This window comes from Anomalospiza imberbis, chromosome 15 (assembly GCF_031753505.1).
Source record: "Anomalospiza imberbis isolate Cuckoo-Finch-1a 21T00152 chromosome 15, ASM3175350v1, whole genome shotgun sequence".
In the NCBI taxonomy this organism is placed as follows: Eukaryota; Metazoa; Chordata; class Aves; order Passeriformes; family Viduidae; genus Anomalospiza; species Anomalospiza imberbis.
The window spans coordinates 7,224,880-7,243,874 of record NC_089695.1 but is presented as its reverse complement, the minus strand read 5'-3'; the positions used below and the strand labels follow the sequence as shown (position 1 = coordinate 7,243,874).

General features: G+C 41.0%; 1 protein-coding gene across 3 annotated transcripts in view; it reads right to left on the bottom strand.

Annotated features, from left to right (window-relative positions):
- The window catches only part of GABRB2 (gamma-aminobutyric acid type A receptor subunit beta2), a 145,352-nt gene extending 128,825 nt beyond the window's left edge, over positions 1-16,527 (bottom strand). The window contains exons 1-5 of one of the 3 annotated variants that reach the window (XM_068205663.1): positions 16,492-16,527; positions 14,903-15,021; positions 13,891-14,123; positions 13,673-13,764; positions 12,687-12,754 (exon numbers count right to left, since the gene is read on the bottom strand). In XM_068205663.1, coding sequence (XP_068061764.1) covers positions 12,687-12,754; positions 13,673-13,764; positions 13,891-13,967 — 237 coding nt within the window. In that variant the 5' untranslated portion in view covers positions 13,968-14,123; positions 14,903-15,021; positions 16,492-16,527. The other 2 variants (XM_068205662.1, XM_068205664.1) reach the window with 2 other exon arrangements.
- Between the last annotated feature and the right edge of the window lie 2,468 nt (positions 16,528-18,995).

Below are 18,995 nucleotides of genomic sequence, written 5' to 3'. Positions count from 1 at the left end.
TTGAGACAAAAATTGCAGTTCATCTCCTTCAAGCAAGAGTTCTTTGTCATTTTTACAAAGGGGTCATTACCACAGCTTGGTGGCTGCTACTGCAAAATAAAAATAAACTGCAGCTTTTCATAACCCATAGTTTGGAAACTCTTATTGATACAAGAGGAAGTCCATAATACTATCAAGCAGAAGTCAAAAGCTGAAGTCAACTTTTACAAAAATTGAATTAAGTCTTAAATTAAGCAATACTTCTACTGATAATATGTGATAGAGTTATACAAATATTTTTTCTTCCACTGCTATTCATATATTGCCAGTGATTCCATGTGCAACTGGATTATTTTTCTATTTGTTAAGACATTTGTGACATTGGGCCAGCAAGACAAAGCTCTCACACCCAAATCAACACCTTCCTCCTTTTTTCCGCGGAAGAAACTCGTCCAAGTTTTACTGACCTCTCAATAACTAATGTTTAACCTTGCAAATTGACTAATGGTGCAAATTAATTGACTATGTGGTACAAATTGACTAATTCTGAAAATGTTTAGTTTTGGTGCAAATAAAATCATGCAGGAGGTGCTTGCCTGCAATGGTGTCTGTGACATGTTCCTGTATTTATAGGATGTTCAGGCCATCACAAAAGCAGTAAAAATAACTAAGGTTAAAACATCCCATGCCAACCAGATTAAATGATAACTGCATTTTTTTCCTCAGAGAAAGATTGTTTTTCCATCTTCCCACTTGGCCTTCAGTGTACCTGGACACTGTTTTATTCAGCACAGATGATTATTTAAAACACTAGTTATACCTAGCTTTACAAATTGCTATACTCCTCTATATTCTAAATGTAATACTCTGCAGCAAGGTAAACTTTCTAAAAATAATACTAATCATATTTTAAAAAGTCTATGGAATCTGATGACTATAATCAAAACACTTCTTAAATTTGCAACTCAGGAATTGTGAATTCTAAATACATTAATTACTTCATATTTGCTACTCATGAGTCAGCTTTGATCTGCTAAAATAGCATGCAAAAGGCATTCTTTCTCCTCTCAAGATTTTTGTTTCTGCATTATAAACAAAATACTTTTGTTAGTATTTAAAAATGACATTAAGATGACACAGCAAAGTAGTGTGGGTGAGAACGTGTGGGAAGCTGATCAGAAGCACAATGAACTTCTTGGATGCTCAGAGAACAGTGGATCCCTCCAGGGAAATTTGGAAAAAATATTCTGCATAGAAACAACTCTGCCTATATATCACATTTTATCTTTTTCTCTTAAGGCTCTTAAACACTTGGAATATTTGCTGGAAATCAAATTTTCTCTCTTGATAGTTGTCTAATCTGCTACTTACAACTGCAGACATAATCCTGTTTATGACATTGCCATTGGTGACAACAGAAAACTCCCCCTACATCCACCTCCACTCTGCAGTCAGGATGATCCAAAGCACACAGCTCAGAAAACGCTTACAAGCCTAACCCCAAACACATGCTTCTGTCTTCTGGGTGTGTGTCCTCACCAAAGGAGGATGTGAGGGCAGAACACCCAGAACTCCCATTTCAGGGTGGCATCACTGCTGCAGCCAGAGCCACGATCAAGGGCAGTGCCAGGCAGACTAAGGCTGGTGGTCAGACATTTACACATTACAACCCCACTGGTTTTGTTTATAAACATGCTTACACTGATGCTCAAACAGAGCATCATTTCACTCCATCAGCCAGAATTAAATATGAGACCCAGGTGTGTGAATGACTGGGATCTCTTACACTCACATGCAAGGGGAAGAGGGAGACACAGGTTCTGCAGAGCAAGGCCAAACCGGCAGAAATTAAGGAACAACAAACAGGATGAACAAGATCAAGCAGTGGAGAAACAGATCAGCTATGACCAGGAAAGGTTTGCACTCTAGTTAAAGTACAATACAAAGAACTCCATGACTGCATTTCAACTTATATGAATTACTCAACAAGAAAACACATATACACATCCTTTGTTTTCAAAAAGTTTAACTCAAGAGGTAATTTAAGTTACATAAAATATAAAATACATCCTTAATGAAACAATTGAGATGTTGATTAAAACAAGCCCTTTACATATACAAAAGCAGCAATTTTGATTGAAATCTCATATTCTCAATCTTTACTAAATAATTGCTGCCTTCATCAATAAACAAAACTGTTACCCAGACAGCATATAACTGGGACATAGGTATCTATCCTAAACTCCTGTATGCTATAACAAAAGTCCATGCACCTTTGCATTAACAAAAATGAATGCAATAAAAAAAAATTAATGAAAATTTAATTCTACACTAGACTTTGCACTACCATCTAGCTTACCCAAGATGATTATATGATTTTAAAAAGTTGATTTTTATTCATTTTACTGAAAGTGAAAAAACAATGCCAGAAAGATTTTGATGTCAAGTGATGTCTCCCATTTAACAAGAGGCAAAGTTTGGCCCTGGTAGGAACCACACGAACCTCCTAAAGCTGCCTCAGAAATGCATTTGGTTATAGCACAAACTCAGGACCAAGAGTAAAAAAAGTGTACTCTTCCTATGATTGCCCTAGCTGGGTTTTAAATATCCTTAAATCAAAACTGCCAGCAAGGTTTTATTTATGACTTTCCAGCCAATTAAAACCACCAGTAACATCTACTCACTTCAGAAGAGCATCTACTGCGCAGCAACATTTTTGGAGACTATTACCCAGTCCCATTTACACTTAGTGGCTGAGGCATTATAAGAATCATCTTGTATTGCATTTCAAGTCACTCAAGTGCCCACAAATCTGTGAAACCCATGCAGAAATAGCCTCTGTGGAAAAATCAGCCTCACATTTACACATTTTAAGACTTCAAAACAAGGCTCACGTGGGACCTGAGCTCACAAAAGCATTCTGCAAAGCCTATGCACAGAGGTGGGTACTTTTAACAGCAGATCTGAATGCAGCCAGCTAACTAGAATTATTATAGATTTCTCTGTAACTGGTCACTTGTGTCACATAATAGTAGATTAATGAAAACTGTATTTATTTCCAGGCATTTACGCTAACAGGAATGATTATAGTTAAAAGGTCCCCTGGAATTTCCATTACAAATCTATTTTTGAGGATTTATATATCAGCTGTAATAATATATTTTTAGCTGAAACTCAATATGAAGGGTGTCAGCTATGCATTATTCAGTAAATTTTCCCACACCTTTGAAAAGGCTTCTTTCAGAATTAAGAAAAGAGAGTAATTTTACCTAATTTTCCTATTTATTGAGGTTGTTGAGCATTTTATTTTGAGCAAACTAAGGTAGCATTACAAGATACAACATTACACTTTTAATTCTATTATGTATCTCACATTGCAAAACATCACTGAAAACAGCAACTGGACAGTAAAACAGATTGAACAGTCACATAAGTTTTAGGAAGATTTCAGGCTGATTAAAAGGCTCCTTTGGTAATTTCTGGACCTACATGATTAGAGAAGAAATGATGGAATTAGTAGAAAAATGTTCCTTTTCGTGTGTAAAAAACATGCATATTTGTTTAATCCTATTTCTTTCTTCCCTGCATATTATCTAAAAGAATAAATAATTTCCTAATAAGGAATAATGAAACAGTTACACTCCTAAATTATTAAATTTATGAATTCAATCTTCTGGACCTTCAAACTATTTTTCTTCCATTTAAATTTTATGCCTTCTTTGGTGCACATCTCATCAAACATGGATTAACACTCTTATTCTGCCACACCTGAGAGAGCCAGCAGAGTCTATTGGGTCACCAGTCCTTTAGAGACGAAAAAAAAATTCCTCAATGCTCTATAAGTTCTTTGGAGCTGCAGGGTCTATTAACCCAAAAATACACTTATAAAAGAAACAAATAAGGATTAGACAGTGGACCATAACAATTTCTGGACTATTGGGTGATAACTGTTATGCAAATGACAACACATTCACCCTTACTGACCAAAAGGAATTAACACTATTTCACTACTTTTGCTGTGGTTGCAGTAATGTGCCTCCTTTTTTTAACAGTATTCATTTTTAAAGGTCTATACAGAAAATTTGAAGTCTGAACACTAATTTTACTCAGTCAAGAAGAATCTCTTCCAATTATTAAAAAAAATTCAAACTTCCATGGGGAAAAAAAATAAATTAATTTACAGTAGAAATTAGTATCAGATTTTCCAAAGGCTTCTGCATCCATGGTAGTGAAAGGTTTTTAAAAAGGCTTTAGTATCTTTTCCAGTACTTAAATACTACATTTTAATAGCTGGTTCTCACTGAGAAATAGATGCCTTCAGTTCCTTGAAAACAGTAGGAACTTCTGGCTACTTCACAGCTGTATGTAATGCAAGAAGTAGAATGAGAAAGACTTCTGAAATCTAAACCACAAGTCACCATTCTGAGACATCCCAAATATATGAATATCCACACGCATTTCTTCTCATCTCAGTTGGGCTTAGCATGACCTTTACTCAACTCTACACCTAATAACAACTTCTCTCCAAGGGCTGTATCTAAAAATAAACAACACAGAGCATTTTGCACATTAGGGCCTTTTGCCCAAACCAACTGTTCAAGGAAATTGTGGTGACTAATCCCTGAAAAATATTACATTCACAAGTTTCTGCCATTTGATGATTTAGCTTTCCCAGTTCACAAAGATCTGTACTGCACATCTACTTGGGAAGAGTGAGCAGGCATGTGGTCCCTACTAAGGCCTTTTCAGACAGGTTGACAATATTTAAATCTCATGCAAATATAGACAAAACCAGTGTGCTTAGGTAATGTCTAATGTAACAGAAAGTCATGGCTACTCTGGTTCAAAACCATTTTCAGTGACAGAGAAGGCAAGGGATGTGTTGTCAGCCTTTCATGGGTTAATTAATGACATGCAAGGCGTGCTTTTCTGGTCCCCTGACACCTGAACTCTTCCACTCCCAAACACCATGGGCTAACAATCCACCTAGAGTGGAAGTTCCCTACAGCCAGGCTGCCCTGCAGCAAGGGATGCAAACCATGGCCATGGAAAGAGACAGTCAAGAGCAGTAATAAGGACACCCAATTGTGAAGGAAAATTCTGGGGTTTAATGCGTTGTTGCAGAGTTGTTTGGTTAACAGAAATTCGTGTTCATTAAAGAAGAAAAGAAAGACGAAACAGTCCAGAGAGCAGACACTGGAACAAGGACTTTCCACTTCAAATAGCTGAAATTTTTGAGTAAGGCTTTCATTAGGGTGATTTAATATACTGCTCCTGTCCAAGGCCAAGCTTTCTTTAATTTTTTTCTAGTTGTTCAAAATTTATAAAGTTGAGTTTGTCTTTCAGCACAATCACAAAGAATCACTGGTTGGATGTAGGAAAAATCAGTGGAAAGACTCAGAAGTGACATATTTACTATAACAGCACACACTTGAGTTGCAAAATGCATGTCTTAGAAGGGCTGCTTTTCTCCCCACACACTAAAAATCTTATTACTTGAAAACTAACAAATGAATCCCTCTGTCGGTATTTACAGAATAAAAATTAATAGGCCTTAGCTTTGATGGAGATATGCAAAAAGAAGCTCAGGATAGACAGAAATAGCACAGTCCCCCTGTTCTTTCAAGTCTGGGGACAGGGGAAGAGCTCACACTCTCAATGCTTTATCTGGCCTGTGATAAACTACATTGAATATGATCTACATAGTCAGTTGCATATATGTCAATTTCCTGAATATGAAGTGTTTTCTTATTTAGAACAGAACTTCTACTTTTCATTGGGAACTAATTACACCCTTATTGGAAAAACTCACACAAAAATGTCACATGCAGTTGGTGTGATTCCAAGTCTTGGGAGGATCTTTGCATTGTTCATCTAATTTGAAAATACTTAGCCAGGAAATTTGCATTCAAAGATTTTTGTAGGGAAAAGCTGTGAAGTGAGAGCACTGCTACTTCCCTGGCCTTCAGTCAGGCAAGACTGAAACGGTAAATATGCCCTATGTCACTGTTCCTCCAGGGCTTGTGCTGTCCTGGCTGTTATCCATCCACTGTACACAGCATCTCTGTCAAGAAATGGGAGCACGGTGGGAATCCCTGTACAAGTTAGGGTCATTACAGTAGAGCACAAAGGCTGATTCTGTCCTGGTTTTCTTTTTCAAACCTACAATTGATATCATTTGTTAATACCTACAATGCATATGTAATTGTATGGTACCGGTACAGACAGATTGCATCCACTCACAGTAGCAAATTTTTCAGTTTTAATAACTCCAGAAATGTGACTATTTCTGAAGTTATCACCTCTAAAGACAATCAAGATACCATCTTCCATGTCTTAAAAGGGGACTTACAAAAATGACCTTGTGGATGAGCACCATCCTTTGAAATGAGGGGACTGAATCTTGCTTACTTAATTCTTACCAGCACTAGCAGAGAACTACAGCATTAACCACTGGAAGTCTACTAGGAATCTGGATTACTTTTGGAAAAAAAAATTATTACTATACAAGACTGTACTTCAACATGATTGAATACTAAAGGTTCTATTATAAACCTTGCAGAGGGCTGTATGATGTACGAGGATAAAAAAGGGAGGGAGGAATAATAAGGATTTAGTCATGATGCACTGACAGACTTTGGAGTCACTAAGGAGCACAAATACAACCACTGGAACAGCTTAAACTTGTAACAAGTTTGTAGAGTACAACATAAAAATCTTTTCTTCTACTACACAGCTCATCTATAAAGATTTTATGTGATTTTCAATAGAGGAGTTATGAAATAAAGCAGCCTATAGCAGGAGCTAACAAGTGCACTTCATGTTCATTCCCATGCATTAGCACCAAGACACTGCCCATAAAATACATTAAAGATAAATTTATCTTTTCTTCTGTGGTAAGAGCCAAAACACTTCAATATTTATAGATCAAAGCTGTCTTAAAGGAAAAAAACAAAAAAACCCAGAAGACAATAATTATTAATTCAGTAGTAAAAATCACCTCCAAGGCAATCTCTTTAAATTACTAACAACCATCCCCTGGTCTGCAGAAGGGAGTGATCACTTTGAGAAATCACCCCCAACAACCAAACAAGAAGATTTTTCTACTGATTAACTTCTTGCAACACTATAGCACCCCGAAAGTGCAATCCGATTAACAAACCATTTATATTGACCTTAAAGAAAAATGAGAATTACATCATCCTTCTAGAGATGTATAACATAGATACACATAATATATATAAATACACATAATAACTTATTACTTGTGAACTATCTTGTAAAAGCAGTTACAAACTCACTATATTCCTGCATATATGTTCTAGATGAATCTTTTCATGCTGTGGCTACATATATTCTAGCAAAACCAGCATGAAGACTTCAATCCACATGTGGAGTATTAATAGGAAGACTCATTTTGGTCCTCAAGAATAAATATTTTATTTTGATATAGGAGCTCTTATTTATTTTCACATACCTTTAAGCTAAGAAAGGAAAATGCCTGAATTAGAGACATGTAATAACAAAAAATGGAAATCCATACTAATGTAATTTAGTTCAGTTCGAAAATGTCCTGTGATGTTTAACTGAAGGAAAAGGTGAAACAAGGTTTTCAGTAAAAAAAGTTCTCACTTCTAAGATATACATCACCGGCTCTGCATTCACAGAAGTCTCTGTAGACACTTTTCAGTATGAGTCAGTAATGCATAAGCATAATAATTTGACAAGAGCCAAATTCAAACTGTCTGCTGAGAAATGCAGTTTTATGTGAAGAAACATATGCACCTATGACACAGAGAAACTAATAAAACCAACTGTCTCTGGCAGCAGAAGTATTTAGCAAAGCAGCACCTTCTCAATATTCCAATATTTCATTTTCAATGCATTTTCAGCCCTGTTCTCTTCTTTTTCCTCTCTATAGAATATGATTAGCAACATAAACAACTAGGAAGGATTAAAAAAAGAAGATATTACTGACAGAAACCATTTTCATGACTATTTTCCTCATGTCTTTCTACACCAGTGTATACAGGACAATTTTTCCTCTTTTTGTTTTTCTCTATCAGGACTTGTCCATGAAGTTTTGGGGTTTGGAACAGCTCCACCCTATTTTCTTACCACTTAATCCCCGTTTGTTTTTATATCACAAGCTATCTATTCCCTTTACACACATAAAGATAATTGCTGCTACTTGAGAGGCAGCAACACAGCTTCTGTTTTCATTATCTAAACCTACTTCATAATCTAAACCCTGAGCTTTGTTAATGTCCCCTACTGAAAATACTTCAAGAAAAAGGAGAGATTTTAAGTAAACCAGTAGTGGGCTTCCATTATCAAGAGCAACTAAAAATCAGAGGTCTACCAGCAAATTACAGCTATGTCTGCACATTTCTGAGAATATTTTGATCTATGAGTATTATACTTATTGTCTCAAATACAGAAGTGAAATACAATATTAGAAAAAATAAAAAGCATTTTGTTTTTTAGAGCTTTGAAGCTATTAGGCTCTGCTATGTAAAACTTGGCACACACTAAGAAATAAACCTTTCCCTGATAGATGGTAACAGCTCCTTTGTTTCTCCAACTCCCACTTGATGGAAGGATTATGCTCTCAATCAACGGTAATGGCCCCACTAAGGCAAACCAATATATCATCTCTAACTCCACACACACTACTGACTCCATCTGCCAAAACCTGCGCACTAGGCAAGCAAACACAGGGAATTAAATAAACGCTTCAGATTCCTCTCTGCAGACCCCAATGACCCACAGTGTGAATAGTTATATTTAATTATACTTATATCTAGACAAAAAAAACCCGACAATAGCGATAGTGGACCATAGAGCCACCCCAGGACATGTTTACAACCCAACCTCGGCAAGCATACAGTTCCTGAGTAAAATCTTTAGCTACAGAATATTTCTCTCTCTTTTCAAGACATTCTGTACCAGAATCCCAGAATAGCCACAGACCAAGGAGAAAAAAAAAAAAAAAAAAAAAAGGAAGGAAATGTTGACCTATTTAATAGGGAATAAGCCAAGCCATTGAAAACTAACACATGACCATTATCCATAGAAATCCTCATGTCGCATCTAGATACATCAAATGCACAACATGTTATGCAGAATCTTCAGGGGTGGCTAGGGAAGAATATTTATTTCTGTACTTCGTAATGAACCTGTAACAATTTTTACAAAGAGTTTATGAGGGAATAGTTGGGAGAAAAAGGGAGAAAATTAGAATGGAGAATATTCTTCATTGCTACATTTTCAAGGGGTCTATTCCAAAAATTAACTGAGAGGAAAATGTGGGAATGTGAACATTGCATTAGACTCACTGCACCATAGCTAATCTTACATAACATCAAATTCATTAGCCCAGGAAAAGTAGCCTTCACAGGTCTCCATCTTTGTTCTCCATTGTCACCTGAATAAGAGAATCCCTAAGGAACTCTATAATATAACTATAATAAAGGATAAACTCAACAATATTGCAGAACCTGGTGGTGAGTGGAATTAGCCATAATCATTCCTCTATCACATAAAATCCCTGCTGTATATTTCTTCTTTGCAGAATACAAAGAAATTAGTCCAAATAGTCATGATATTTGTTGATAACCACATACACTTGAGTTCTTACTTTTCTCATGTGCATTCAGTGCATTCCCCAGAGCTGGAACAAACTATGTTCACAAGTACCAGCATTTTGAAACAATTTCTGCAAACTCAGACAAATGCCAGTTCAAGTTTCTGACTACCTAAGGTAAACATCTTACAGTTTCAGCTCTGTTGCATAAAAGAAATAATTATAAGGCACCTGTAAAGCCTTATACACTCTGAGTTCTTTACGATGCAAGTACTTATCACCTCTTTAAGAATTCAAAGTCGACAATAATATTCTTGAACATCCTTAGCATACTTTTACTTTCTATAAGAGCAAGTCTAAATTATCCTGTTCAACAGGATGATTCATGATTCATGATGTTCATTATGTTCATTCATAATCCATGTTCATGATTTACTTCATGACACTGGAATGATATAAACATTCTCCCTGCAGGGTGGCACAAGTTTATATGGTAGCTGCAATATATCAAGACTAAGAAAGATATGTAATTTTAAAATAAATAAACATCAAAACTAATAGAAATTATCTCAAACTGAATCACTATGATTATTTAGCCTTTCTCCCAAGGCAGAAGTTTGATCCAAAATGTTAGTACATGAGTCCAGGCAATGATCTGCCTTTCTCTACAGACAGTAGTGTTTGCCATGACTACAAACAAAGCCACAGCAAGGCCATGCTTAGAAAAAAAACAGGTCCATAAATCCAAAAGATTCTTTCTGTGTCTCTTGTTATCTCAGAAGGCTTTGCATCAGCTGGCATTCCATGGTATTCCTCCTGGTTTCTACTCCAAATTCTGGTGAATTTGCAAGCAAAAAAGCCAAGGCCTTGCATTCTAAGTATTTTGTTGTTTCCTTGTATTTCTCTCTCCTCATTCATTTCAGGTTATATTCAGGGTATATTAGGACTTGCTATGTTATACAGAGCATTGTAAAATCAAGTGTTACATTTTGCAATTAAGTAGATTATAATCTTGGTTTAGTATCTTTTTTGAAACTAAGTGAAAAAAAATTATGTAACATGATTGCCTGGGTTTAAGAAAAAGGTGGCTTCTCAGAGTAAAGACTCTTAGTGCTTTAGGCAAATTAGTAGGACAAAAATGTATATACAGTCCCTCCTCTGAGTTCTGCAGATGGTCTGAAAAGACTTTTTTTTCAGAAAGGCCAAACATTTCATTATAGAAACACAATAAACTGACTACAGAATACTAAAACTAATACTGCCTTATATAGTTAGGCTGTAAGTATCAGATCACAGTATTCTGATATCACCTTTAATTGGAGACCAAATGTCTAGAAACCATTTAAAGAAACAAAGAAAAGATTCAGAAGATTTTTTTACCATTTTTTCACATCAACTTTCCAGTTCTGAAGGGATGGGAGGATATAACACTGACCTGGTAGATTGCAGCCCCAAAAAGGAGCCCTAATCCTTCCCTCACTGCTCAGGGCTGGCTAAGAAACAACTCTATGTCCCCTTTACGCCTACCCACAGTTCTCTTAATGAAAAGCAAGTGGTTTATAATACAATGTACTTTTCTTCCTCTGTACTTAAAGCTCCTGGTGGTAGAACACTAGATAACAAGTTTAGTGATACCAAGTTTGGAAGCCCCTTTTAGCCACTTAGAAATTTTCCAGAAGTAATGATTCAGAAGGTGAAATTATTCTGGTTTCCTGGTATCTTGATAAAGACCAGCATCAAGCTCTCTGTCACCAACACCTCCCTGTCTCACAGTAAAATCATCTGTAATGTTATCCTTAAATTAGGCCAAGAGCTTTATTTTACATTATAAAAAAACTCCTGTACATCACACAAGGCATTCAGTTTGAGAACAAATGTTTGCCAATTCATCCAGTGCAACATCTCTGAGAACCCAAGCATGACACTGAGGAATTAAATATTTCAGTAGTACAATGACATTAAAACAACTGATAGCTTTCCAAGCATTATTTTCAAATGCATGGTTAACAGCTACAGCAATAGCCCTAAAATCACATTTGTATTTAGAAAGATGTTTACTTGAAACCTCTTCAAGAATAATGGAAAGTCTGCTTCAAGCAACAAACTTCTATTCACAAATACTTGACAAAATCACATTTATTTTGCATCACTTTTGTATCATGTGCTACTATGTTTTGGTGTCTTTTGTTGTTCTTTATAAACCCCTATGAGTGTTAGGCCAAATTCCATGTGCTTAATCAATTCACATTCAAATTATGATAAACACTTCAAAACTTGACCCCAAACATTTCCAAATAATAAACCTAAATATTAGTAAAGTTTCATTTAAGTCAAGAACAGCTTTTTCTAAAGTATGAATCAGACTTGTCCAAATTTCTCCACACCTCATTAGTCTCCCAGGGGATGTAAGTGAAACACAGAGAGAAACACGTCAAATTACTACGTTCTGAACAAGTTCAGTATTTGAGCACAGTCAGTTGCAAGTACTTAGGCAAGAGAGACAAACATCTTGGAAAAATTAAACTTCTAAAATCATCGACTCTTTCATCACCATCCAAAACAATGTCAGGCTAGGAAAAAAAAAAACAAGGTAAGTTTTGAACACACGCAGAGGAGCAAAAAGCCCTTTTTTTTTGTTCTTCATCGGAAGCGCAGGGCTCAGAGACCCGGGCAATGAGGGGAATTGTTTCCAGCCGGGCGCAGGAAGGGCAGCGGGAAGGGCTCAGCGCGCTCCGCTCGCGGCGCGGCGGCTGCGCGGGGCGCGGTGCGCGCGCGCGGCCGGCAGGGGGCGCCGTTGCTCGCGGGAAGGCGCTGAGGGCGTGAGGGCGGGCGCGCCCCCGGGGCTGCCGCAGGAGCGGCCCCGCTCCGCTCCCAGCCGCCGCTCCCCGCCCGGCAGCCGCCGCTCCCCGCCCGGCAGCCGCCGCCGGCAACGGGGGGAAAGGCCGCCCCCGACCCCCCGCCGACCCGCGAGCGGCCGCTGTGCCCCGCCCCGGCGCCTCCTCGGGGCAGGAGGCCGCGCCGGGTCCCCGCACGCCCGCGGGCACCGCTCCGCCTTGGCAGGGGCGGGGGAAGCGGCAGCCACCCCCTCGGAGAGCAAGCACCCCGAACCCTAAGTACTCACCATATTGACTTCCGAGACCATATCTATACTGGCAATGTCTATGTTCATGCCAACAGCCACTGGGGGACCTGCAAACCAACAAGATGGTCCGCAATGTGATCTCGAAGAACTTAACTCGTTCTTTCCAGAGTTAGCAGGGCGAACACAGCGTGCATATGAAACAGCGCTTACACACAACCAGAAAGTCAGGAGGCAGGCATAAAGTGCTCCCCCCACCTCTTCCCCCCCAAGCCCTCCCCAGCCGGGTCCCACCGCGCCCGCGGGACCGCTCGCTGCCCGGGCCGCGGCCGCGGCGGTGCTTTATGTAACGCCGCACACGTGCCGGCACCGGCGCGCCCGCTCCGCGCCCCTGCGCGCCCGCTCCGCGCCCGCTCCGCGCCCCTGCGCGCCCCTGCGCCGGCCTCCGCGGCCGCCACAGCCCCGCGGCGCGCTCAGCACCGCGCCCCGGGGACGGCGGGCACCGAGCCCCGAGGGAGGGCCGGCGGGGGGACGAAGTCGGGGGGACAGGGCCACCCACAGAGAACGCGTCCGAAATAAACAAACTAGTTGGAAGTAGGAGCACGCAGGGGGTTAAATGACATTTTTGTATCAGTTAACGGCACATCTTGTACTCGAAAATAGTAACTGTGATCACAGGCACATTAGGCTGCAAGGAGCAAACGCTGGGCGAATTTAAGAGAGATTTGCATCTCGATAAAACCAGTTAAACAAGGGTTTAATTACCGGTTAGTAAAGTATCATCTCACACACACATACAATGAGGGACCGATTACGAATATCCAAGTAATTTAAGTGATCGCATTAAGAGCATCCTTTGCTAACAAAATTGAGAAACAATGGTCTTAACTTCGGATCAGCTACAGGAAATGGCAACACACACACACCCCCCAAAGCAACAGCACCCACAAGACGTTTGAAACCGCCCCCATACACAACGCACCCAGCCCGGATATGCAACCTCTCTTATGCAAAAGCAGTCAAATTACCTCCAAAATCTGGCCTCAAGCGAATATCATAGCCCTTCAGCAGTCTATCCACGGTCTCTTTCACCAGTGACATATTGCTAGGGTCATTGACACTAAAGAAAAAAGAAAGAATAATACTGTATTATTTCTGATTTCTCGGCCCCCAGCTGTACATTTCTCTCAGCAGTAGCATGCACTGCAATTCAAAGTAAAGGAAAAGAGATACCTTAATCACTTACCTCTGTGCACACACCGCAGCTATTATTAAAGGGAATGACCAAATCCCAAAGTAACCCTTTTTCCGGACTCTCAGCATCCCTTTAGCTTTTGATATGATTTAGGGTTTCAGTGAAGAGAAGAAGAGATCCAACTTATTCTGGCCAGTGCAGTAATTCTAATGTGAAGCGCATGCGCACGGCGTACCACAACATCAAAAGGAGCAGTGGTTGCTGCTGGAGATGGAGCAAATTTCCTTGAAAAAAAAAATTAAAGGGGAAGAAGGAAATGCATTATTTAAAAAAGAAAAAAAAAAGTAATCCACAGGAGTATCCAGTATATTTTTGTTGTCCTTTTTGTTATTATAGAATATAAATTACAGCAAGAAGAGAAGTTTTAGGAGTTGCAGGGTACAGCGGCTTTGCAACCTAGTTTAAGCGTTGGGGGGGCTGGACGGACTCGGATTAGGCACAGGGAGAATAGTTAAAAGGAGAATGCACTGCGTACGTATGGGGGCAGGTGGGGGGAGAGAGGGGGCAGCTTAACTTTTTAGTCCCTGGAAAGAACCGCCTGAAGCGAGGAGAGGTGCGGGCAAAGGAGCCGGCGCTGGCACCGGGGGCGGGCGGTGGGGGAGGAGGGAGATGAGCGCCTACAATATTTCTCACGGAGGAAAAAAAATGATGACGAATAGTTTCTTGTAAGAGGGGATTAGGCTGTTTCTTTCCTTACTGTGATGCCAGGCGCTATTCCCGGAGCAGAGGCACTGGGAACTGAGGGGGTCGCCGGCTGCGGCCGCCGGCTCCCGCTGGTCACTGGCTGGAGCCTGAGGGGCGGGCGCGGGGCCCCCGCGACCCCGCTGCCCCCCGGCGCATTTCCCCTATATCGACCGATGTTTAACTCGGGGATGCGAGCTCTTCAGGTAGAACGACACCTGCCCACGGAGCGGGGGGAGGGGGGCCAAGGGGAAGACAAACACCACCCTGAAAGGCTTTCAGTGACCATCCAGACCCCATGTAGGTGCATAAGCCCACTTACCTTAGCGGGTAAAACACCCAGGGCTCTTCAAATGCAGCGTGTGATCCAATTAATGCCTCGGAAGAAACCGGAGACGAGCGGAAAGCTGATCTGGGGATGCTTTGAGTGACATTTAAATCCTGAGCAGAAAACGAGATAGAAAGGAGAAAGAGAGAAGGGAAAAAACAAACCCATGAAAAACAACAAACACCGGAGTTAAATTATTCCTCCAAATCTGCCTTGTGCCCGTCGCTCCTTTTACACCACCTCCTCCTCCTCCTCACGCACATACCCGCTCGGCCCCGCGGATCTGTGCTGCTTCACCGAGCGGATCTGGGCGTGCACACGTCCTCGGTCGGCCCGGGCGGTGCGGGAAAGGGATTGGGAACACACTCTGAACACTCTGGGCGTCAATTAACAAAAGAAATATTTAAGTCGCTGCAAGAGAGTGGAGGAGCGGAAAAAAAAAAAAAAAAAAAAAAAAAAAAAAAAAAAAAAAAAAAAAAAGAGAGAGAGAGAGAGAGAAGGGAAAGGGGAAAAAAAAAAAAAAAAAAAAAGAAAGAAAAGACGGCGGGGGGTGGGGGAGGGACAAGGGTGAAGGTGTTGCACAGAAGAGCCGCTCGCTCCCCGCACGGCGCGGTCCCCGGCGCGGCGCTGAGGCGCTCCGGAGCTCCTGCCCTGCCCTACCCCGCCGCCCCCGGACCGGCCACCGCCTCCTGCTCCCCGGGAAAGCCGCGGTTCGCCTCGCACGGCTGGGCCGGGCCGGCCCCAGCCCACATCCAGGCGCACCCTGGCTCGGGAGCAGGAGAGTCAGGAGGGGTGCGGGCCCGGGGGGATGCTCGGAGAGAAGAGGCGGCGGCGGCTCCCCGGGAAGGGCGAGGGGAGGAAGGGCTGGGGTGGGGGCGGACGGCGAGGCGGTGGGATGAAGCCTCACCTAGGGAAGCGGCGGGGTGGAGGGCGGGGAGCTGCCCCCGAGAGACGGCAGAGCTGCTAAAAAAAACCCAACAGCCAAACCGTGAAGAAGCCGGCAGCCCCGAAAAGCAGGCAGCCATTTAATACAGACCGACAGCTACCTTGGCCGGAGCGCTCGGGAGCGGGGAAGCCCCGCGCCGAGCGCCGCAGCCTCCACCTGCCGCGGGAGCGGGGCCAGCGCCCCCGGCCTCCCCCCGCCGCCCGTCCTGCCAGCGGCCAGCCTGGCACTGCTCCCGGCGCGGGGAACAAACCGTGCCCCTCTCCCGCCCTGTCAGTGCCTCCCACCGCCACGCTGTGCCTCTCGGCTCAAGTAAGTAGCTGCTCGGTTTTTCCTCCCAGAAACAAAATAGCCATCCTTTTTGGGGGGGCTGGGGTCAATTCGTCAAGGCACTTTCACTACCTTTCCCATTTGTAAGAATTGGAATTGCACAGAACGAGAAAACACACTTTTCCTGCTGAAACAGACAAGACTATGTGGGTGATAAATTTCTCATTTATGTATTCAATAGAAAAAAACCCCAAACAACTAAGTTAAAGAACGTTTATGCATTTTTAAAATCAGAATACCCACGCCCCCCACCCCATTTTACAGCTTTTCCTTCCGTGGCTTATTTTACAGAGACACTCTCCCTGTTCACCAGCGGAGGTTTCTGTTCTCACACAGCCAGGCTGTTTCATTGCCGAACCTCTTGAAGTATAATCCTGAAAGGAAGATGGTGGATATGCTGTGCAGTGAATCATTTGACTTTAGATGTATTATAGGCACTTTTTTTTTTTGCTTTCTGCAATCATATGATAAGACCAGGAGGTATCAAGATAAAACATGTTAATCCTGCACTGTGAAATTCACCTGCAAGTGCTAACTTGGGAGCACATCTGACACTCCTGAGCTCTGAGTCTCTGCTATTAATTGCCATTACACCACAGAAATGTGTCATTTGCCACACCTGAATATGACTAGATATCAATATGAACCTGATGCTGAAGGCTGGTAATATTTGGTGCTGGAATGACAAGAATTTTTGATTTTCATATTAAGAAGAATTCAAGCAATGCCAAAATATCTCTGATCTGGTGTATGCACTGATAGTCAGAGAACACTTGTTCCAGGCCCAGAGTACCCCAGTGCCATGTGTAGTGAAACCTACTCTCAGTCTGGCTATCCTAGCAAAAAGGAGTTGAACATATCTCAAACAAATTCAATATATGTGGATATCATGGTGCATTATGTGTGGAAAATTAATGTATATCCTTGGGTTTTGGACATTTAAAGGTTCCATTGAGCCATGTTTGGGTTGATCTGCATAACTCATTATTTTTGCTAGCTGTAAATACACTACTGTCTAAATGTGTCTATAGCAGTAACATTGTCTTAGCAACCCTGCAGGCTCTGTGTGCCCAGACAAGCCAATGGGGTAGGGGATTCATCATCATATATTGACTCTGTGCAAAGTCATACAACACTTCTCCTTTTACAAATGTGTTCATGCTTTGCTATACACTTTTGAAAATACCACTTTTTCTCTGACTATGGGGTTTTGGTCTATCTCTGCCAGTTAAAAATTTCTTATCACCTTCAAAATCTCCCATTTATTTTAAGCAACTTGTCAAATAAATTGTTTCCCTCTTTTTCTCACTTGTGTCTGTGTGTTTGATTGAAAAGCAGAGGAAATAACTGGTGTGAATACCAGTATTGGGAAAATGCAGAACTGTTCTTGTGGCATGTTTAAGGATTGCTAAGATTTTGGGTGTCTTACAATGGGCAAACAACCTGGTTCCCAGCTGGGTGCTTCTGGTTCTAAAAATATCTCAATTAGACTACAAGTAGTACTGTAATCTCACAGAGAAGCCAGCAAAGAGGGTCCTATTTTAAATAGCAGTTGCAGAGTATTTTGATTCTTAGCTTTCAAGATGGAAAAAAATACCCCTCAAAACTGAAATACTCTTAAATAATGGCACACAGTCCTTGCTGAGCAGCATGTGATACCATGCAAGAAATGGGCAATAAAGTAACATCATACTTATTCATCTTGTCAACCCTTGGCTACAGCATTATTTTCCTGTCACCACAAGTAATATCCCAGTCCATGTACTAAGAATTTTAAAAGGCTTTCAAATGGGTTGCTGTGAATGTGTTCCTTATGCAAAATAAACTTTCAGATGGAGTAAGAATCTCACAATAGGTTCTCAAGAGATCCAGTCACTCAAGTCAGTAGAGACAGAAGAGATGCTGACTGATGGTAGCCCAAGAACAGTAGCCCTGTATCACAAATGGTGTGACTAACAAGTGCAAAATCCCACTTAAAAAAAAATTCTTTTCACTGCACCTCAACAGGCTGTCGTGTTCTGTCAAAGTGATGTTTCCTGAATTTTTTAGCATTTGGATAAGATGCAGCCGTATCAGAAATATGCAGGTGAAAGTTGTTTCCAAGTATCAGATAACATTTAATTCTTAATTAACAGAAGAATTTTAATACGAAACTATTTTGATGCATGATTTCATTTTCCAAATCCTGTAAAGCTATAAATTCCTGTGAAAGACAACACAATATAGTCAACTGTAGTAGAAATTTCCTGACTGAGGTTTCAATATACTTTATGTTGGTCTCTTTACTTTCCCTGTAGGTCTTCAGATCTAGTGTGTCACCATACACCATCCCATTAGCAATCAGCATGTCACCATGAAGATGCCTATTGCATCACATACATAGAAAAAAATATTCATGCAAGTGTCTTGATTCTGCTTTTCATGGGCAATAGAATTCACTCTTTCATAGCCACAGTTTTCTGGGATTCACATCAGCTTTAACTACTGTGTATCTAAAAGAATCCAAACCATTAGATTTATTGACAAAAGCAATTTTGTAAGACTTTCCAGTTATACTGTTCTCGGCCCTTAAAAAAATATTAATTTCTCAGTATTGTACAGAAAATTAGTCCAATAAGTTGCTCAGGAAACAAGTAACACTTGATACAAGAATGACTGTCACTTAACTGTAAAGAGCAAATGGGAGGAGCAAATAATAATCTCTTCTCGGTTTGCATAATTCTGTGGGATTTAAGATGTCGGAGCTCATATTTTTTCATTGTGTAGCTCACTACACGCATCTCCACAGGGTTAAAGACACTACAGGTAAGACCT